A 23,751-nucleotide genomic window follows, 5' to 3' on the forward strand; every position below is an offset into this window, starting at 1 on the left:
TCACATTATCCTTGATGTTGCCTATCTTGCGCATGGACTACTCAGTTAGTATATTTTGCTTATTTTTTTCATAGTTCCACACAGCTTCATCCTTTTTTCTCGAGTGAGCTGTGTTGAGTTTTTCAAGGCCTATCCACTGTGCCAACTTATAATTAAATCTGAGGGAGGTGCGATGGGGAGGTTCCCTTGTTAGCAAGGAATATGCCCTCATCAGGCACTAATGACCCTTTTTGCACGTGTTATTCGTGCTGGCTGTGAAACTGTTCAGGACCCCTTCGGGGAGGATATTGTCTCACTCGTCTCGCGAGGCATTTTCAGTTCTTGTACATTTCAGGGAGGGACTGTCCATAGAGAGACGCATCTACCGAGAGCATCATCCGAGGTGCGTTCTGTAGGGTTTGGGTTCGAGGAGTACACAGACCTTTCCGCACACACGGTATCTTCACTTTCTAGTGTGTCACACATCAGCAGCCCTTTGTGGGCAGGCATTGTCATCCACAGACAGAAGTCAGGACGTGCCAGCCCCTAAATGGCAGGGAGGATACAAAATAATCTCCATGCAATACTGCTCAGCTGTAACAGTACCTCACGTAAATGTTCAATGGTCCGTCAATATTCTGTGGTGTGTAACGTATTCCCCTCTCCCCCCACATTAACTGGTGGCTAGAATCACTTCCCACACTCAAGCGATATTTGTCACAGGACATCCCTCTGGACCGCTGTCCTTGACCCAGTCCGACCATTCCGTAGCTCGTGGTCTAGTGGCTTGTGTTGCTGCCTCTGGATCGTGGCTCCCGGGTTCGATTCCTGGCCGGGTTGGGGATTTTCTCTGCCTGGAGACTGGGTGTTTGTGTTGTCCTCATCATTTCATCCTCATCATTATTTGTGGCAGTGGCATTGGATTGCGAAAAAAATGGGCTGCATAAAAATTAGGACTTCGTACGGGTGCTGGTGACTGCAGTTGAGCGCCCCACAAACAGAATGTCATCATAATTGTCTTGGCTCCCTACCCCAAAGAACTCTTTCTTGACGACAGTGTGGTTGAAATGGGATACATTTGGCAGGCTGCTGAGCATACAAACCAACTTGATTTAATAACTCGAAAATGGTTCTGATATACACATGAATACCAGTAGCGGTTGCAGGGTCTGTAATGATCTGCTTAGAAGTGACACTCTGTGATCAAAAGTATCCAGACACACCCAAAAACATATGTTTTTCATATTAGGTGCATTGTGCCGCCACCTACTGCCAGGTACTCAATATCAGCAACCTCAGTAGTCATTAGACATCTTGAGAGAACAGACTGCAGCGCCCGCGGAACTCACGGACTTCGAATGTGGTCCGGTGATTGGGTGTCACTTGTCATACATCTGTAGGCAAGATTTCTACACTCCTAAACATCCATAGGTCCACTGTTTTCGATTGTGATAGTGAAGTGGAAACGTGAAGGGAAACACGGCACAAAAGCGTACAGGCCGACCTCGTGTGTTGACTGACAGAGACCCCCGACTGTTGAAGAGGGTCGTAATGTATAATAGGCAGACATCTATCCAGACCACGACACAGGAATTCCAAACTGCATCAGAATCCACTGCAAATACTATGACAGTTAGACGGGAGGTGGGAAAACTTGGATTTCGTGGTCGAGCGGCTCCTCATAAGCCACACATCACGCCGGTAAATGCCTGATGACACCTCGCTCAGTGTAATGAGCGTAAACATTGGACGACTGAACAGTGGGAAAAGTTGTGTGGAGTGGCGAATCATGCTCCACAATGTGGCGATCCAATAGCAGGGTGTGGATATGGCGAATCCCCGGCGAATGTCATCTGCCAGTGTGTGTAGCGCCAACAGTAAAATTCAGAGGCGGTGGTGTTATGGTGTGGTCATGTTTTTTGTGGAGGGGGCGTGCACTCCTTGTTTTGGATGGCACTATTATAACAATCGGGGATATATGCTCTGGGCTTCGATTTGTGGGGGGGTTCCAAATTCATATTCTTGAGGGAAAAATCTTCTTTTACAAAGTGCCTAGCATCCAGGGCATGTTGGTCTATCGATTATTCATTTGATTTTGAAGCATATCCTTGTTGATTTTTGAACACATTCTAAGTTGATTTCTGAATGAATCGTCAGTTCATTTTTGCTTACATGCATAGTGTAAGTGTATCGCTTATTGCAGAAACCACATAAGTACGCTTTTCAGGGTTGTTGGGAAATTAAAAAAAAAAAAAAAGAATAATAAATTAAAAAAAAACAAAAACTGAGTAGCATTGTAAGTTGAAGTCTGATCTCTTTCTAATATTTTTGAACGAACCTTTAAGGTGCTAGAAATATGTACAAAACATGAAATAATTTTAAAGAAATTTACTATGCTATAAACAATTTCTTAAAATATTGCACTTAGGTTGTTACTGTGTTTCTGAAATAAACCACTTTTCCTAATAATTCATGTAGCAATAATATAGAAATAGACAGGTAAATTGATTAATCTTTGCATGTTTTAAGATGAAAGATTAAGTAAATAACACCACACTATTTATAAAAATGTAACAGGCACACATTAGTGACCCACAAAATACAAATTTGTACAGTAAATGCCTTTCTGGCTTTATTCAGCCTCTGGCATGTCTTCGACCATTTCGTTCTCGGTTATTGGCCATTTAATGATGCTGTCAAAATTCTTCATAACCAACAATGTAGTCCATTAATTTTATCAGCTCATAAAGGTTTTTTTTTTTTTTTAAAAATCAAAAATTACGTTGTGCAAAACCCAGTAAGTCTTTGTAATGCTACGAAATATTGGTTTTACTTGCTCACTAATTTGACATCTGAGTAATAACATTACTGTAATAAACATACCTTTCCCAAGGGATAAGCCTTCTCAGAAGGTAGTTCAGGTGGGCTGTCAGTTTTCAATACAGTGAAAGTAGATGAAAATCCTCCAATAAACGCCTTTGCCACAACTTCTCCTTGAGTATCTTTAGAGTACAGAAACTGTTTGTCACTAGATACTCTGAACGACTACTTACGTTCGCTGGGTACATCCCTGCCTGATGTTTCAACAGAGTTTGTAGTTTTCTTGTATGACGTAGGCCACCAACGTTTAAAATTTAAATCATCATCCGAGGTAAGATGATAAACAGAAAAACGTCGGGATGCACTTGCCCTAAACATGAGTGCAGAATACTGATGTGGAGTATAAATTTCATTCACCTTCCTGAAGAGCTGTTTAATACTTCCAAAATCCCTGTCATATGGCGAAAAAGAGTGTTCACGGACTGAAAATTATGTATAATTGTCTCAAACCGACTTCTTTCACAGAGATTCGATAAGAATCGCCCAACTGTGTGATTCTTGTTTTGAGCCGTTGGCCCATCACACAACAATATGAGGTGCTTGACATTTGATGGAATTTCAGTGTCATGGTAATGTAGCAGCATAGAACAGACTTCATCTGGACCATTGCGGAGGTTGAGGCCTGCTGGGTAATGGGAAGAGAGGATATATTGAAGGGCAAGTTCCCATCCCCGGAGTTCTGATAGGTTGGTGTTAGTGGGAAATATCCAGATACCCCGGACGGTGTAACACTGTGCCAAGATGTGCTGGCCGTGCACCGAGGCATGTTTAGCCACAGGGTGATCCTCATTACCAACACACACTGTCTGCCTGTGTCCATTCATGCGAATGGACAGTTTGTTGCTGGTCATTCCCACATAGAAAGCTTCACAGTGTAGGCAGGTGAGTTGGTAAATCACGTGGCTCTGCCTTTGATCGTGTACACCTTCCGGGTTACAAGACTGGAGTAGGTGGTGGTGAGAGGGTGCATGGGACAGGTTTTACACCGGGGGCAGTTACAAGGGTAGAAGCCAGCGGGTAGGGAAGGTGGTTTGGGGATTTCATAGGGATGAACCGAGAGGTTACGAAGGTTAGGTGGACGGTGGAAAGACACCCTTGGTGGAGTGGGGAGGATTTCGTGAAGGACGGATCTCATTTCAGGCCAGGATTTGAGGAAGTCGTATCCCTGCTGGAGAGCCACATTCAGTGTCTGATTCAGTCCCGGAAAGTATCCTGTCACAAGTGGGGCACTTTTGGGGTTCTTCTGTGGGAGGTTCTGGGTTTGAGGGGATGAGGAAGTGGCACTGGTTATTTGCTTCTGTACCAGGCCGGGAGGGTAGTTGCGGGATGCGAAAGCTGTTTTCACGTTGTTGGTGTAAAGGTTCAGGGATTCGGGACTGGAGCAGATTCATTTGCCACGAAGACCTAGGCTGTAGGGAAGGGACCGTTTGATATGGAATGAGTGGCAGTTGTCATAATGGAGGTACTGTTGCTTGTTGGTGGGTTTGATGTGGACGGATGTGCGAAGCTGGCCATTGGATGAAAATAAAGATATAAATCTCCCCATATATTTATCCACAACCTTTCCAGCAGCTGACAGCAGTGCTCTCCCTTTAACTTACATATCACTGACTAAAGTTTGAAGTATTGTCCTCATTAGTTTAAATGTGTTTGAAGTGTAAACTTTCCGATTGAATCCCCGTATGTTGTTGTTGTTGTTGTCTTCAGTCCTGAGACTGATTGATGCAGCTCTCCATGCTACTCTATCCTGTGCAAACTTCATCATCTCCCAGTACCTACTACAGCCTACATCCTTCTGAATCTGCTTGGCGTATTCATCTCTTGGTCTCCCTCTACGAATTTTACCCTCCACACTGCCCTCCAATTCTAAATTTGTGATCCCTTGATGCCTCAGAACATGTCCTACCAACCGGTCCCTTCTTCTTGTCAAGTTGTGCCACAAAATCTTCTTCTCCCCAATTCTATTCAATACCTCCTCATTAGTTATGTTATCTACCCATCTGATCTTCAGCATTCTTCTGTAGCACCACATTTCGCAAGCTATTTTCTTCTTGTCTGAACTATTTATCGTCCATGTTTCACTTCCATACATGGCTACACTCCATACAAATACTTTCAGAAACGACTTCCTGACTTCCCCGTATAATTGGGCACAAAGTTCACCAGAGGCCTAATTTAACTAGCATATCACATTTTGCAATATAATGATGAGTTTCCTTGAAATGTAACCTACAACTTACACGTTTAAACAGTCATACGTATCACATGTCAGTGTAACATTAAATGATTATTTTTGCATTTCTGTCCCAATTTTTTGTGATACAAAGTGAAATATTTTCTAAATTATAAAATTAAAATGGTCCATTATTAAAACAAAGAAACAACAAAATTTATATTTTTATTATTACCACTCAGTTTAGTAAATAACACACATTTATTAAAGCCTGAAAAATAAGACAAATGTAGTTCTTTCTAGTTTCACCACAAGCTGATAGTTCTCAGGAACTTCTGTAAACAGAAATGACTTTTTTTAATCCTGATTTATCACTGGAATAAGATTCAAAAATTTATTTGTTAGCAAGGAATATCTACATTGTACTTGTTCTGGGGGAAAAACAATCAGATTCCATTATTGATAGATGTAGATTTATTTCAAATACCTTAGCAAGAAACAAATTAAAGGCAAGTAGTGTCAAAGGGAAACAAACGGAAGGGGGTGCCTAATGATTTGCTGCTTGTGTGGAAAAAGTCCTCAAACTGGCCATGAATAATGCAGACTGTATTAATTCTGATGCTTCATTTTCTGTAAAAATGACATGCTGTGCCACTATTTTAAAATATTGCATTTCAGTCCCACAAGTGGCAGCTCATTTTTTCTGGCACCTGGTGAAGCCAAATCTCATAAACAGAACACTAAGTGTCCTCGCAAACCTTCAAAGTCCAGTTCTGTGTGACAGAAGCTGTGAAGTTCTCACGAAGTTCTGATTCATTGTATTGTTCATAACATAGTGGTAACTGCTGTACAGTAACACACTCTGTGTAATAATTGTTGTGTGCACTTTGCTCCTTCTTTTTTGTGGCAGTTAACTCGAATCCTACTTCTCTCTTTGTTGCGTGCCTCCTGCCATATTTGACACACAATTGAATTACCCAAATTTAACTTGCTTTCATGTTCTGTCACCTCTGTCACTCTTCCTCCTTCTCATCATCAATAAATTTAAAGATGGTAACAGTGAGTCATCATACCTGATAGCAAAGGTATCTTTCATGATCTCGCCATACGTCATATGTATTTGGATAAAATATTCGACAGTGAGAACAGAAAAAAAAGGACTGTAATGGAGATCAGTGGACAGCACAGCAAATTAGTAAAGGCTATAAGAAGCCTGCACAAAGGATCAAAAACTATAACAAATATAGGTGAAACAAGAACAGACTAAATTTTATTAAATGAGTATGGCAGTGGTGGCCAGTATCAACCACTCTTACCAATATCTTTATGGATGTCATCCTAAATGGCAACATGTACAAAATATATTAAAATATCAAAAGAAACCATGTTAAATTTTCTACTTTACGCAGATGATGTCTTGATACTGTGAGGAGGAGGAGGAGGAGGAGGAGGAGGAGGAGAAGAGACCTTACAATGTGCACTTAATCATCTGAATTAGCTCTGTAAACAATATGATGATGAAATATTCAAAACCAAGTGATGGTTTTCTGTACTAAAGATTTGGTCCAATCCAAAATGGTTATGAATAATGTGATTTTATAACATGTGTATCCTCCATTTATTTGGAATGTCAGATTGGTCGAGACCGTACTTAAAATGTAGATACAAAGTGGCACTATCCGTAATGTATTTAAAAATGAGATCAGACCTGAAACAAGAGTAACATTTTATAGAAATAAGGCTCTTGCAGCATATCTTAATGGCAGTGATTTCTGAGTACCTACAAGAACAACAACATTAAGTGAAATACAAAAATTCAGAAATGAAATTTCTTATAAGGAGAAAAGGCTTTTCAAAAACAAACCATATGAAAAACAAAATAGTGCAACAACAACAACAAAAAGTGGGGCCAATGGAAAGCAGAATAACTAAGTATTGCAACACCTGTATGATCACTTACCAGTGATTGACAGTAAATTATCTCTCTGTTTAGTCATAGCTTATAAACTAGCATGTTGGAAGAGCGTGGAAGATATGGAAAGACGGTACATGCTCAGCGCTAAACTGTGAAGTGTAGAAGAAGAGAGAGAATAGTAATTCTTAAGTGCTGTTCATTTGTTATGTTTTAGTTTTATCCATGACTGACAGTAGGATGTCAACTGTCATAACTGATGCTCACCGTTTTACACCATATAATTGTGTCAAACAGTTTTTATTCAGTTGCTGATCTGCCTCAGACATGGGTGCACAGTTAACAGCCAAAATATTAGAAGACAGAATATTGCTGTTCACGACGCACATCAAAAAGGTGATGCGATGTCAGTTACTCAGTTTTAAACCACTATTAAAATGTGTACCAGTGCAATGTGACACACCTAGGTAGTAGCACTGCGCAGATGATACTTGCATCATAAAGGACGTGAGATTTTCCAGTATGCCACAGCTCTTGATACGGTATTGAGCCAGCTAGAACAATCACGTGACAATTGACTCAGTATATGAGAAACTGTGAACTAGCCTCAACCACAAGCTACAGCTCTGCTTAAAATTTGACAATTTTATGAAAGACAGGAGGAGCCAGAATGAAATTGTGTTTGAACAAATTTGCAATAAGTATTTTCACACAGTACCATATGTATGGATATAAAAAAATTTAGTCATTTTTAATCAAACGTCGACGACCATAGTTTGCTATCAGTTCTCGATCCAGTACCCAATATATTGTGTGTGTGTGTGTGTGTGTGTGTGTGTGTGTGTGTGTGTGGGGGGGGGGGGGGGGGTGAACAGTCGAGAGAGCAATGTTGTCGCTCTGCGGTCATTGTGTGATAGTTGCATTGCGTGAGTGCATGTGTGTGCACATGTACTATGTCCGACAAAGACCTTGCTGGCCAAAAGCCCATTTTCTGACAGTCTTTTTGTCGTGCCTATCTGTGACTCATCATCTCCGCTACATGATGAGTAGCAACTATTCTTTTCATAATATTGTTACATTCCTGCCTGGTTTTTACACTGTTGTATGGTGATAGAAGATTATTTGGCTAGAAACTGAAATATTGTAGGAGCGAATCCCAGCTGGGTCACTTTTTTCACTCTGCCTTTTAACCTAGCATTCCCTTTTGAATGATATGGAGATTCACCAGAAATGAAATGTCGTTCAGATTCCTTATTACACTGTAACTCCCCTTTCCCCAGTTGAATAACTGGTTAGGGACATGCATGTCACATAAGTGAGGTCAATTGATGGCTATAGTTTCTGAGCAACTGCACAGGAAAAAACATTTGTACAAAACCTGTGGTTTCCAAGTATTTATGTGTAGAGTAAAACACTGTTGTGATGCAGCTTTACTTCATTTACTTATAAACGTTGTGCAGGTATATAGCAGATGAACTCAACTATTTGGTGTTCTGCTTTCCTTGAGTCACAAGTAGATACTAACATGATTCTCTGTGTGGTGGACAAAATATATTATTTGTTTGGACACTCAGATTATACAGGAGACTGGTAAACAGATTTCCACTGGTGATAAAGAGATTTAGCCCTTTTAGAAATCATAAAGAGATGGTCACAATCTTCTTGAGTGGGATTTGGGAATTTCTTGCAGATAAATAGACAAGATTACAAAGTGCTCTACATGTGTTTGAGGGACGCATTTCAAAATACGATCACAATTTCAGACTACCAGCTTCTGCAACTCTCATATTACCAGTTGTGATTTGCATCCTTAATTCACTGCAAGGGTAAGGAAATTTGCAAGCTTTCAGAGCCAGTGTCTCCTCGTTCTGGTGGAAAGGTTGAAGGGATAGGATGAGTGATGAAGGAAAAGGACTGGCAAGGTTTACAGGATGAGTAGAGCTTGGAAAAATCGCCCAGAATCCGAGGTGGGGGAAGGCTTCTCGGATGGTAAGAGAAGGGAAGACTCGACTGATTGGGACTGCACCAGACGAGATTTGGATACTTTAGGACTTAGAGGTGGAAGATAGAGTCATAATCGAGACGGAGAGAGCTGACAAAACATCGTGCAAAGGTTAATAAGAGTGGAAAACTAAGTGGATTTCACATGGCAGACAGGAGAGGATGGGGGAATGGTTTACTGAGAAGTAATGCTGAAACTGAGGAATTAATGTAAATTAAGGCCAGGTGGGTGGTGAGAGCCAAGGACATGTTATAATGCCAGTTCCCACGTGCACAGTTCTAAAACACTGCGTCAGGACGACAGAATCCAGTTGGTAGGTGTGGTGAACTGCCACTGAGGTCGTGACTATCATGTTGTAGACCATCATCTGCAATATGATACTGTGTGTTGCCAGTATACACCCTGTATCTATGCCCATTCATTATAACTGATAACTCGGTGGTAGTCGTGCAGAGCTATTTGAGGTACAGTGGGAGAAATTTCAGGCAGAATGCACCTCATTTCAGGACACGATCTTAGGAAGTGGTATTAAAACGTGTCTTCGGTTCTTGCCACGCACCTTGACTTAACTTACATTAATTTCTTCAATCTCAGCATTTTTTCTGAGTAGCTATTCCTGCTCTTTTCTTCTTTTTAGTTTTCTGTATCTTTTATTGTGTGACCTGTCTGCTTTCCCTGCTCCTCACCTCCACTACATACAATGCACTTAGGCTTCGGCTGTTACTAACTCTTGCACGATGTTTTGTTAGTAATCTATATCTTGCTTATTATCCTGTCTTCCACCTGTAAGCTCTCAGGTTTACAAATCTTTCTAGTGCAGTCTCCAGTCAGTCTGTCTTCCTTTCTCATCCTGTTGGTTAAGTGTTCCCTAACACGCAGTTTTGGGCAACTTTTCCATGATTCTCCTCATTTTCTAAACCTCATCAGCCCCTTCCCTTCATCCCTCTTCCTACAACTTCAACCTTTCTGCCAGAAGTAGGAGCCACTGGCTCTGGAAGCTTATAAATTCCCTTGACCTTCATATGTATGTTTTCACCTGCTTGGTGGGTAGATTTTTCATCTGTCCAGTTAGACCATGGTATGTACTTAGTTTCACAAGAGGGGTGCTGTAACATGAGCTAAACACGTACATCTTGTGTGTAATTTTGTATTTTATTTATTTATTCCATGTGATCTGATGGTACGCAGTGTGTTACAGATGTCGGAAAATATCATTTAACATTGTTAACATATATTAACGTATAGTATCCTAATGTTATATTGCAAAGATTGGTTAAGTTTCCTTCACTCCATTGCTCAATGTTTTCAATTTAACATAAATAGTAAGATTACTGTTCTAGGTATTCATTTATAGAGTAAAAACAGTGATACAACAAATATGGCTTCACAGCTTTGCTAAATTTTATGTTGTCTTTGATGGACTTAATACTAGTGGGAAGATTGTTGAACAGTTGGAGGCCCATGTGGAAAGCTCCCTTTTTACACAGTTGAGTGTTTGTACGTAAAACATGCAGATTTGAGTTCCTCCTGGTGTTGTGTTTATGTATTTCATTATTTTATACGACTCTGGAGTCAGTTGGCACTACGTGGTTTCTGAAAAATTTTATAGTCTCGAAATTGTATAGGCAAGGCAGTGTAAGGATTTCCAACTTTCTGAAGATGGGTTTGGAGGAGTCTCTGGGTTTGCTCCCAGTAATAATCCTCATTGTTCTCTTCTGGATTTTGAATGTGCTCAGGGCAGTTTGAGAATTTCCCCAGAATATCACACAATTTTTTAGGTAGGCTTGTATGTAAGCGTTGTATGCGCTGGTTACTATTTTCAGGCTAGCACATGATTTCAGTACACTCAATGCATAACAGCCAGTACTAATTCTGGCATTTACCTTTCCTCTCTTGAACCCACAGACCCAGGAATTTGAAAACAGTGTCAGTATCTTTTGGTTGGTTATTTACAGTGAGAAGCGGCTGAGAGGAATTTGCATATATATTTTTTTTTTTTTTCCAGCCATTCTATGATACGTGTTGAATCTGTTACATAAGCATACACCCATGATTTGCATAAAATATTTAGATCGGACGTAAACATATTAGTTACATCACAGTGTGATCCCATGAGATGTCATCCCAAATGCCAGTTCGATATGGAACACACAACATTTGTGCCTTTGTACAAACTTCATGGGAAGAGTTGCTTGCATCATGTTAGTTATATGAAAATGGTGATATTCACTTAACGTTCTTCCCTGTTGTTTTATTCATGGCCACCAAAAAAATATGCTTTACCAGTTAAGGGGGGTAGGATGTCAGATGGGCCGACTTGGAGCAGGAGAGGCACCACAGGACATTTTAATTTCCACTATCTATACTTTTACAAATAAATCCATAAAACTTTGCCAGTATGACCAGAAAGGATTCAGGATTCATACTCATAGCAGTGGAAGTTCAAAGAAATAACAAAATAAATTTTTTTAACATGTGGAATTTCATCATTTTTTCACTTACTATTGGCTGCATTTGTTGCTATATATACACTTTTCTTCATAAGTAAGAGAGATTCTTCGATGAATTTTGCACAGCATACAAACCATACTTACAGGTGTATGAAACTATAGAAGTTTCCAAATCTATTAAAAACTGTGGTAAGAATTCAGATAATTAACTATAAAATTTGAGTTTTTTCTAAACATGAAGTTTAAAATGTAACAGCTCATTCAGTTTTTCATAAATTAAATAAATTCTAGAGTTTCATACATCCTTAAGTATGGTTTGCATGTTGTGCAAAATTCATTGAAGAATCACTCTTACTTATGAAGAAAAGTGTACCTATAGCAACAAATGCAGCCAATAGTAAGTGAAAAAATGATGAAATTTCACATGTTAAAAAAATTTATTTTGTTACTTTTTTGAACTTCCACTGCTATGAGTATGAATCCTTTCTGGTCATTCTGGCAAAGTTTTATGAATTTATTTGTAAAAGTATAGATAGTGGAAATTAAAATGTCCTGTGGTGCCTCTCCTGCTCCAAGCCAGCCCGTCTGACGTCCTACCCCCCTGAAGACATCTGGCTGTTGATACTTGATGATACATGTGCAAAGATGAAATGTGTGCTAGTTTGTGTGTGTGTGTGTGTGTGTGTGTGTGTGTGTGTGTGTGTGTGTGTGTGTGTCACAATAATAATTATAATAATAATAATAATAGAATGATACAAAACTTAATTGTAACTGCTACCACTGGTTTATGCAGGGCATTTCAAAGGGGAATGTACAGGTACTAAGGCTCTGTAGCATTTATTACATTCAACCTACAATTGTAAATAATACATAGAATGAAAGAGCAGCTGAAACAGTTTTTCTTACAAGAGTTCAATGTGACCACCATTCGTCTGATATAGTCGGTATGAGAGTTCTTCCTGACCCCGCTCAGTGGCGTCTGGTATAATTGTTACAATGATTCTGTTTCTTAAGTTGGGTGGCTCAGTGGGTAGTGGAGAGACATACACAAGGTCTGTTATGAATCCCCAAATGTAAAAGTCGCGTTGAGTCAGCTTGTGTGTGAATATGGTGTCACTGGAACTGCTAATTCATGACTACCCTCCGAACTGATACCTTGAGGGTACGCGTGAAAGGCTCTCATTTGTTCGACATGTTGTTCAGTCCCTCTTGGCTCTTTCCTCTCTCTTCCCTTTGTGTACAGGTACAAAAACAAAACTGCTTGAGTTGCTCTTTCATGTGATGTATTATTTATAATTGTAAGTTGAATGTAATAAATGCTACAAAGTCTTAAAACCCGTATATTCATTTTGAAACACCATGTATTTCAGCAATAATACCCGTCACAGAGAGACTACCTACAGGTGTCACGATCTTGCAAGATTAGTGAAATCTCGAGAATTAGAGAAAATTGTGACTGTGATTATGTATTTATGTATTGGATGCTGTTTATATGTATGACGTGCATCATAGAAGATTCTGCAATTTGTTTTACTATTAAACTCTGTAGTACATTAATAGCACTGAAACATAGCATTGAGGTATTACTGACAGAAGTCACTAAACTGTGAGGTGATAGAAAGTTTGAAAAGATCCCAACATTTCTCGAGTTGTGGCATAAACTGCTTGAGCAGTTAGTTGGGGTCAGGTATAATGCTGTTAGGTAGTAACACTGGCAGACTGCATTGCAAAAATAATTTGCTTTATAAATTTCTTAGTGGTACGGAGTTTGAAAGTCAGTCTTCCGTTAAATCGAGTGAAATTATTTTCCGGATTTTGAGAAGTGTATTTATTTTGGCAGGAAAGAAATTCAATATTTCCTGTACATTTTGAGTTTAAGCCTGCGACACTCGGTAAGATTTTGGCATCTGTACCGAGCTGTTTTCTGCTGTTCGCACAGAGTTCTTGCGCGACCTGTCGGAGGTGGTGATGTTCCTGCTGCTGCCGCCCGAGGACTTCCAGTGCAAGGCACTGCGCTTCCTGCTGCGCGAGCTGCTCGTCTCCTCCGTCCTGCTGCCGCTGTTCGCGCTGTTCTCCGACCCGGACTACATAAACCAGATCATCGTCTGGCTCGTGGTGAGTGGGCGGCATCTGCTGCATTCGCTTGCAGTCGTCAGCTGCAGCTGCTTTCCACAGATTGAGACAGATTTAGAGAGAGTCACTATTGCGAGACTCCTCTCATGTTTTCCTCACACAATGTCCTACGAACAGTGGACAGGCAGCAACAGGCATATGTTGTCTGTTCGAGAAATTCTGGAACAGTTGTAATTTCGTGCCAATGGTATGTTGGAGCGAAATGCAGTTGGCACCATTGCACATGCCTGTGCTTAATGTGTAACAGCCAGACGTTTCATTGTTGTATGTCTCTTAGTTATTTTTCAGTGCTTTATTGAGTAGAATGCTGTGTTGCACAGTTCGCAAATTTCAAGATGACAGAGTAAGAGGGGCAATGCATTTGCATTAAATTTTGGATGGAACTCAAGAAAACCTTTATAGCTACACACACCAAATGATGCAGGAAGCGAATGGTGATGAGTGCTTAAGCCGGACTCGATGTTACAAACGGTTCACACGGTTTAAAACGGCCGAGTGGAAGTTAAAGATGATCCTCGTTCAGACTGCCCTTTCACATATACCGACGACACTCGTGTCAGGAATGTCAGTGAAATGGTGCAAGCCAGTCACAGACAGACTGTCAGAGAGATTGCAAAAGAATGTAACATATCAGTTGCATCATGAATCAAGACCAGAAAGACGTTCGCCTCTCAATTTATGAAGAGCTTTCGGATCGCACGATTGAGAACAAGATGTTCCTTAAGAGAATCATAACTGATGGCTGATGAGACAAGGGTCTACGGTTATGATGTTGAAACCAAGGTTCAATCTTCGCAGGGGGTCCAGAAAGGTTGTCCAGGTCAGGTCAGGTCAGGTCAGGTCAGGTCAGGTCAGGTCAAATGTCAAAGCCACGCTGATAGTTTTCTTTGAATTTGAATGATTAGTTCATCGTCAGTTGGTGCCACAGTGTGGCGGCGGTTCGTTCCGTCCCTTTACGATGAACCTGTACCTACCTGTGAACATTGTGTCAGCACATCATCAGTAGGAAAGCTGTGTGAAACCTACTGTACTTCGACGTGAACCAGGCTGCAATTAAAGTCACTAATCTACGTTTCGGGAGAAAGTTCTCATATGAAATGAATGGTTGGAAATTTTGTCCTCAATTAATATATTCTGAAACTTAGGTGAACAAGTATCACTGCCAAGCCCGTGCTAGTCTTAACACAATCACTCACAATCCCTTTCACCCATGTTAGCAAGTTTATGGTGTTGCATTTCCCGAAAGCGTAATAACTACAAAAATACTGATTGTTTTAGATCGATAATGCTCGCTAAATATTAAGTCTGTCGGTACCAAATGCAGTCACAGTTTTTAGCCACCGACCTGCTCAATATGCCACGTGGAATGTATATCTTTTCTTGTCACAAAATTCACTTATAAATTCCGAAATTTCTACACCCACATCAGAATCATTATGCCGTCACTTAACCACACTTTTGATGTATGAAACACAACTAGATCCTGCAACGTACCTTTTACATCGGAACTACTACTACACACGTCCGATCTATTTCACGAATAGCCTTCGACTCCTCTCTAGAATACTCTAAGTCTTCTCTACCAGCAGAGAAAGGCGCGCAAAGAATATTGCTTTACCATTGGTCAGTTTACTCAACAGCCAATAGCAAAACAACATTCTTCCGCATCAATCCACACTTTTCATCAATAACCAATCGCAAAATAGTAAACCTAACGACTGCACTTTTTACCGACGTAATTATCTAATATGCTCAAGTTTTGCTTATGCATAAAGTTATTTACTATTGTTATTCATACCTGAATATTGCTTTACCATTGGTCAGTTTACTCAACAGCCAATAGCAAAACAACATTCTTCCGCGTCAGTCCACACTTTTCATAAATAACCAATCGCATAATAGTAAACCTAACGACTGCACTTTTTCCCGACTGAATTATCTAATATGCTGAAGTTTTGCTTATGCATAAAGTTATTTACTATTGTTATTTATACCTGAATTAATTTTCCCTTTACCATGAACTTACTTCACAAATCTATTCTACAAAAATCCCCATTGTCCATCCCCACACTATATCCTACTACATAACTCGTTAAACACTTCTCCATATTAACCTTAAATCACACTCACGCATCATTCATACTGCAAAAACACATTTGCAATATTTTACATACATAAAAAGACATGTAACACTTTATGAAAATACTAGAACAGTTTATGAAAAACATTGAATTACTTCAGTGCAGTCTAGTGGGCACAATCTAAACTAACATCACAGTCCCCCTATCCAATACTGCCCTCTATCGGCTGATACATAAACTACGTGCGTGTCCAGTCTCGCGTCACCATCTGTCACTGTCCAGCTCTGAGACACACCTCCCATTGAACTGCCTCCAAGGCAGGTTCGTTATATGGCACTACGCCTCAACAGGTACAAACTGTTAATCGATGGTACTATAAAAAAGGAATGCGATGCTTGCGAGAAAATGTGAGAAGAAAACTGCCTGAAATGTGGCGAGACAATTAACGGCTCTTGCATCGCAATAGCGCACCCACACATATGTCCCTGTTGGTGTGTGACTGTCGCACAGAAAATGAAATCACTGTGATGCCTCGCCCTCCGTACCTCTACAAACCTGACCCCTGAGGACCTTTTTTATTTCCAAAGTTGAAAATTCCCTCGAAAATGTGAAGATATGGAACAATAGACGAATTAAAAGTAAATTCGCAGATGGCGCTTCGCACAATCCGGCAAGAGACGTACCTAGACTGCTTCTGATGGCATTGGGAGGAGCGTATCGATTGTGGATGAGGGTATTTTCAAGGAGACGATGCACAATAAGTAAAAGGTAAGTGTAAGAAAATGTTGTGGACAAAGCGCTGGAATTTTTTGAGCAGTTGTGGACAAAGCGCTGGAATTTTTTGAGCAGACCTCATGTTCAGTACGCGTAGATTTCTAGAGAGCACTTGACTCAGTGCCATTCTGCAGACTGTTTCTGTTTTAGTTTGGTTTATTTACTAGTGAATCCGGCAGTGCATTGCATTTGCTAAATGTGAATTGGATATCGATCCTGATCTCCTGCAACCCCCCCCCCCCCCTTTCTGTCTGCTTCCGCTTCCTCCTGCACCCCCGCCCCCCTTTTCATCTCTCCTTCTCTCTGTCTATTTCTGGCTTCCCTTTCTCTCTCCACCCTTCCCCTGCCCCCCTTCTCTCTCTAACCTCGAGTCTTGTTTATTGTCACTGCCAATGAAATCTTGACTGGAAACTGAAGTTGCTTAAAATGAATGAGTAAATCGATTGGGATATTTGGTATAAAGGGAATGAGAGACATCTCTCCATCTCCTGGGTCTGTGAGGGTGGTAGCTTCAGTGACAGTATTTTGCACGGTTGTAATCTTAGAACGAGCAGGATTACAAAATTTTGGACTATTGAAATTCAGTAGTGGCTGTATTGTAATCAGAAGTCGATAAGCCATAAATACAACTTTGTCATTTTCTCTTCAAACTAACTGCGAGAAAGTAAACAAAACATCATATAGTTCTGTATACAGTTTTTTGTTTAAAATTATATACAAGGAGAAAAAAATTCATGAGAGAAACAGTTTGTCAAATGGTTTAAATGCTCTGGTACTGTAGTTAAAACTTAATCCAAGAAAGGAAATGAAACTGCACTCTTATCATTGCAACATTTTCTTTGTTGCAGCCACATAGTTTGGCAGCAATTTCCCCCTTCTGAGTCTTTCAATTAATTCTAATTTTTGTTTTAATGCCAACATGTTTCTTTTGCTTTTCCATCTCCTTTTTTACAGGTTTATTTTAACTTACTCCAGTGACATTTAACACACTGATTAACACCAGAAAACTGAGTTTGTTTCCGATTTACTTGGAACAGGCTGGCCAATAATAACGAAGGCAGTCTTCTGTCGTCATGTGACAGTTGTTTAAAAATGGAAATGCCACTTATTGTTATGCGACAGGTTGTTTATTGCTCAAAAATACAACTAAAATAATCACTGAACGATCATTTTAGTAAACAGAGAATTTGAAAAGTTTATTGTTAGACTTCTATTCCAATGACATCAATAATATATGATCAAAGAGGGGTCTTCGTTACTGATCACTCTGGTCTCCACCACTCAAACATAACTCTGAGACAAATACATATGTTTACTGCTAGAACAGCTTCCAAACATTACACTTTAGTAATTAGTTCTGCAGTGACATACAAAGTTTAGTTCATTGCTTATACATATCTCAGTTCGGTGTAACTCAGAGTAATCTGCTTCCTGCCACTGCTGCCGTAGTCGTTGTCCCGGTCCATTTCATCTGCAAACTGGATCTAGTTAGATTTCCATGAAATAATCCAGGTACCAAGTCATTTAATAGTGGTTTATTAATGACAAGCTGCACCACTTATTCTTGGTGGGAGCCCACTCCACATAACAGACTACATAGTCACAAAATCATTGTAGTACAAGAATTAGATTATTACACTGACATGCGACACAAGTGCAAATTTATAAAACTAACGATTAAAAGTTCAAAGTTATTATGAAGAAATATACAAGAAACCTTTCGTATTTTATGCCCTGTCTGGCATATACAATATAAAAGATTTTTACATAAGATATATATCACATTATAAAAAATAGTGAAAAAAAACAATGCCAACATAATTTTTCTTAATTATGGCTTAATTAGTGAATGCAAAATAATTCTAGCATATATTGGGCAAATATAACATACACGTAAACAAATGAAATAATAAATTTTATGAAATTTAATGTATTATAAGAAATCACTCATTTTGTGCAGGTATACTAGATACAATTGGAATTACAAAACTTTCAGTAAATTGCCTCTTCGGAGAATATTTTATTAGAGCATCAAAAAAGGAATGTAAAACAAGGGGGTTGTTTTATTTCAGTGTTTATAAAGAGTATAGTGTAAAAGTTTGAAGTAAAGAACTTGTAGAGATTTTTGGTAACAGTATTAAACAACCAGTTGTCTTTATGTAGTAGTAGTAGTAGTAGTATAGGTTACATTTTTGCCTTGGGCAAATTATCAGTAAGAACAGTAGTTTTTCCCCATACATTGCCAAATAAAAAGACAATATGCATTATTACACCTAACAGAATACTACTTCACAGTAACATTACTATTTCTACTTAAGCGAAGACTACTACAACCACTGTACCTAGCTATGTCTAAGACTCTTATTGCTGTACAACTTGTTTCTCTTCTGTCGCCAGTATATGCTACAATTAATCGAAACAGATTATAAATGGTAATAGCACCAGTTTTTCTCTGCCATATTCCACAATGCACTCTACAGCTCTCCGGATCCTAGGCACACCCTGCTGTTTCCTAGGACACTGTGGGGAGTGTTACAATAGAATCAGCCTTTCCAGTTGTCTGCAGTTAGCAGGGGAGACCACTCCTGTTCTTGGGGAGCGTGCCAGCCCACATCATCCCTGTTTTAGTTCCTCGGATGGTGAAACACGACCAGTGGCTGCACTACCACTCTGGTGGTGGTAAGATTGCCATGCGTGTCCTGTCAGTTGTTTGTCTGCTGAAATGACGTCCAATGCTTTCACTGCATTGCTTCTTGATATTGTGTCGTAACCTTCCATACTGCAGTATGAGACCGTCTACAAAGAGTGTCTGCAATATTGTTCGGGGTCTGCCGTACTGTTTCACAACATAGTACTCCTTAACGATGAGTCTTCTTTATCTATTCAGTTAGTACTAATCAGTATCGGCAACACTGGTATTGATGGAAATTGCCAGCTAGCATGTGCTGGTATGCCTCCTTCACCGTATGCACGAGTGGAGGTTTTGACTTACCAGAGAGTGTGAGGCCTCGTAAGGGAATCGTGTGCTTTGTTGCTACTATGTTTTTTATGTTTTGGAGAAAAACGTAGGTTCACTTCGCTGTTTGGGCATCGTCCCATCATTTCTGCCACAAAAATAACAACATCCGGGTATACAGAATAAGTTCTTAGATATGTGACTGGCCATTTATGTGGACAGACGACACATTAGCTGCCGTGTCAGTGCAGAATGCCACATGGCGGTTGCAGCGAAGTTGGTGGATCGTGTGGCTGCTTACTGTGTTTGATTGTGGAGGAGATGCCTGTGATGAGAGGAGTGGAATGGGTGGTAATGGAATAGGGGCATCAGGGAAGTGGGGGAGGGGGGGGGGAGGATTGGGGAAAGACGGCTGATTGGTGGGAAGGAGAGGCAGTACATTTACAACATGTATTCAAAAACATCTTTATTGCTAATTGTACAACATTTGAAGCACCACCTCCTCTCAAAATAGTCCCATCTACTTGCATGATGCCTTTCCTATTGTTTCTTCCACATCCAGAATGCCTCCTGGAACACATTTTCTGGGAGGCACGCAGGTCTCTGGTAACATTGTCCTGAACTACCTCTGTGGTTTGGAAATGATATCCTTTCAACGTGGTTAGTTTGGAAAACAGTAAAAAGTCTGCTGGGTCTATGTCCGTTGAATACAGTGGATGGGGCACCACAGCAGTGTGATGTTCTGCCAGATAGCTGCAGACGAGGAAAGGTGTGTGAGCCAGTGCATTGTCATGATGCAACATCCAAGTCCAGTTTCCTCACGATTCAGGCCTAAAATGCTGCTCACTTTCAGCATTCGTTTGAACAGCTAGACGATTAATTTTCACGAATCGCAGCGTGAACTCGCTCGACACGTTCACCTGTCGATGTGAAAAGCGATGCAGGCTCTTTATTGTCATCGACCGACATTTACCCTGTTGAAAAAGCTTGAGCCAGCCAGAGCACTGAGTGCAACTCACAGTCCCGCTTGTCTGCTTGGTCAAACACGTGCAATGTCTCTATGGAAGTTTTGCCAAGTTTGTAGAAAAACTTCACATACAGATGCTGTTCTTCAAGCTGTTTCTGTATCACTTTGGCACTAACGTGATGAGCAGCTTGTGCGTGTGCTCACTTAAATAACTGTAGCTCTCTTACTAACAGTCAGAGCAAAACACTGCAAACAGTAATTTGTCATCTAAAGCTGCTGCTACGTGTGCTCATTAACTCCAGTGCACTTATTTTTGAATACAAAAGTCGCCGTATGGGGTAGGAATGTGGCCCCATTGCACTCATTGTAGCACTAGTAGTGGGAGATATGTGGCATCTAGCCTACATCTACATCCAACTGTTCGTGCCACCATACAGTGTGTGGCAAAGGGTGCCTTGTACCACTGGAACCTATTCGCTTCCCTGCTCCACTCATAACTGACGTGAGGAAAGAATGTCTATCTGTATGAACCCAGATATCTCTTGAAACTTTCTGGCAGATTAAAACTGTGTGTCTGACCGAGACTCGTACTCTGGACCTTTGCCTTTCGCGGGCAAGTGCTCTACCATCTGAGCTACCGAAGCACGACTCACGCCCGATACTCACAGCTTTACTTCTGCCAAACTTTACAGAAGCTCTCCTGCGAACCTTCGCAGGAGAGCTTCTGTAAAGTTTGGAAGGTAGGAGACGAGATACTGGCAGAAGTAAAGCTGTGAGTACCGGGCGTGAGTCGTGCTTCGGTAGCTCAGATGGTAGAGCACTTGCCCGCGGAAGGCAAAGGTCCCGAGTTCGAGTCTCGGTCAGACACACAGTTTTAATCTGCCAGGAAGTTTCATATCAGCGCACACTCCGCTGCAGAGTGAAAATCTCATTCTGGCAGATATCTCTTGTCTTGTCTTTGTAGTCCTTATCCGAGACCTATCGTATTGCAGTAGAATCATTCAGCAGCCTGTCTCAAATGCTGGTTCTGTAAACTCTCTCAGTATTATTTCTGATGAAGAATGTTTTCTTCTTTTGAGATACTCTCATTTAGGTTTGTGGAATGTCTCCATAATGCTGATGTGTAGATTGAACTTAACATTTACAAATCTAGTAGCACACCTCCAAAATACTTCAATGTCTTTCCTTAATCTGACCTGGCAGACATCCCAAACACTGGAGCAGTATTCAAGAATGGGTCATGCTATTGTTCCGTGTGTTGTCACCATTTTAGATGAGGTACACTTTGCTAAAATTCTCCCAGTAAACTGTTTTCGAACACTTCCCTTTCCTTCAGCTGACCTTACACACTTCACAATAGTACGCTGACATGACTCTGTGGAGATACATACCACTAATACTGTGTTCAAATGTGACAGGATTGTTTTCCCTGCTCATCTGGTTTGACTTAACAATTTTCCACATTTCTTCTATTCTTCACAGCAAATACAATTTTTTTCCAAGTTATTCTGTTTCTCCAACAGTCGCTCAATGACAGCACTTTCATGTGCACTACAGTGTCATCAGCAGGCAGTTACCGATTACTATTTTTATTTGGGAGATATGCACATAGAGAACAAAAGTGGTCTTACCCACTTCCCTGTGTCACTCCTGATGTTAGCCTCATCTTAAGTGAACACTCACCATCCAGCAAAATGTCCTTACAGCTTTGACAACTGCATCTGAGTATTGAAAATGTTAGCCACATAGTCCATCTTTCAGAGGCTCAAAGAGATGGAAGTCTGAAAGAGCAAAATCGGGTCTGTATGGTAGATGTGGTAACACAGTCCAGCCGAATTTTGTAATGAGTTGTGTGGTCACAAAAGTGGTGTGGGGCCCGGCGTTTATCATGTCCCAGGTGAAAGTCGGTCTCCTTCACTGGCCTCACCCTGGAAATTTGGGCTTTCAGCTTAGTCAGTGTCGTCTTGTAGCATGCTGAATTGACAATTTCTCCAGGCTCCTGGACCTGCAAAAGAACCACATCCTGGCCATCACAGAAGACTGTGCACATGCAGATGGCTGTCTCTCGAATTTCTTATTTGACTGAGAATTTGCATGATGCTGTAATATCTCTTTATATTCTACTAATTATTCCTGCACAATTCTATGAGTGAACTACGTTTCCTACTTAACCATCTATATACTCGCAGAATCGATGCGCAAAGTAGTACAGTACTATTACTATTCCATGAGCGCATAATTACTCTTTGTAATATTCTCTCTGGTGTGTGTTGAGAGGACTCCAAGGATCTTCTCCATGCCGAATAACCGCATTCAGTAATTGTAATTTTGCTATCGAGATTACTGGAAGAAAGAGGTTGGAAGTATATTGTATGCTAATCAAGAGAATATATACTGAGCATTTACATCCCAGGTGTGTAAGGAATTTCATTATATATGTATTCTCTAATTGGAAATTTGCACGGATGTGTCATTTCGTTGGTAATCAGAAGGGGACTTCTGATGAATTGGAAACGAACCTGCAATAATTAGATCCAAGAGCTCCATTATTTCATCGGGTAATTAAACTCTATCAAAGCAAACTTTCCGCTTGATCTGAGGTTTCCCGACTGACTACGCTACACAAGACATTTTGTTTACACAGGATTCCAGATCGCTTCGAATCATCGAGAGTACGGACACAGACAGTCATCGTCCGATTCCGATTAAACAAGTGAACCTTAATTATAACTTTCTTGAGCGACTGATGGCTGTGATATGGCTGCTTATGAATGAGATCATGAATAAAATACTAATAACTAACTTTCCTCCTCACCAGCAACCAGTATGAACACAATATTAATTAAAATTATAATGCCATTCTGTGGTCTGTCTTTTGGATTCTGGCTCGTAATGGTGACACCACGTTTCATCTCTGGTGACGATGCTATTCGGGAAATTGTCAGCTTTAGCTTCGTATTGGCCCAGCGGGTCCTAACAAATTTCCTATCGATGAGTTTTTGGTTCTTCTGTAAGCGTCCATGGGGCCCATCTCGCACAGTCTTTGTGATAACAGAGATGTTCTGAAATTGTTTCCAAAGAATTACAGCTGACATTCAGATTTGTACGCAATTCTCTGCATTATCCACCGATCAGCACAGACAAGTTAATCGAGATACTCTTCGTTGCAAGGGATGACAGCTGTGTAGGGTCGACCGGGCCTTGGCGTCTCGCGTACACCCTTTCCACCATCTCGAAAATGCTGTACCCGTCACCTCATATTGCTCACATCTATTGTATTGTCTCCGTACACCTTTAACAGGTGTCAGCGGATTTCAATCGGCTCAGGAATTCAATCTTGCATTGTTTTTTTATACGCGCATCCGCATCGGACTCCATTTTGGAACACTTCTCTGCTGGCACCAACTGCCATAGAACAAAGAAACAGCCTGCAAGTGAAAGAGG

General features: G+C 40.6%; 1 protein-coding gene across 3 annotated transcripts in view; it reads left to right on the forward strand.

Moving 5' to 3' along the window:
* Positions 1-23,751, forward strand: part of LOC126426732 (sorting nexin-13-like) — a 399,890-nt gene that overhangs the window by 113,194 nt on the left and 262,945 nt on the right. For all 3 annotated transcript variants that reach the window (XM_050088694.1, XM_050088696.1, XM_050088695.1), the window contains exon 7: positions 13,336-13,511. In XM_050088694.1, coding sequence (XP_049944651.1) covers positions 13,336-13,511 — 176 coding nt within the window. The remainder of the gene's footprint in view (positions 1-13,335; positions 13,512-23,751) is intronic.

The sequence above is a fragment of the Schistocerca serialis genome, chromosome 11, assembly GCF_023864345.2.
Source record: "Schistocerca serialis cubense isolate TAMUIC-IGC-003099 chromosome 11, iqSchSeri2.2, whole genome shotgun sequence".
NCBI lineage: Eukaryota > Metazoa > Arthropoda > Insecta > Orthoptera > Acrididae > Schistocerca > Schistocerca serialis.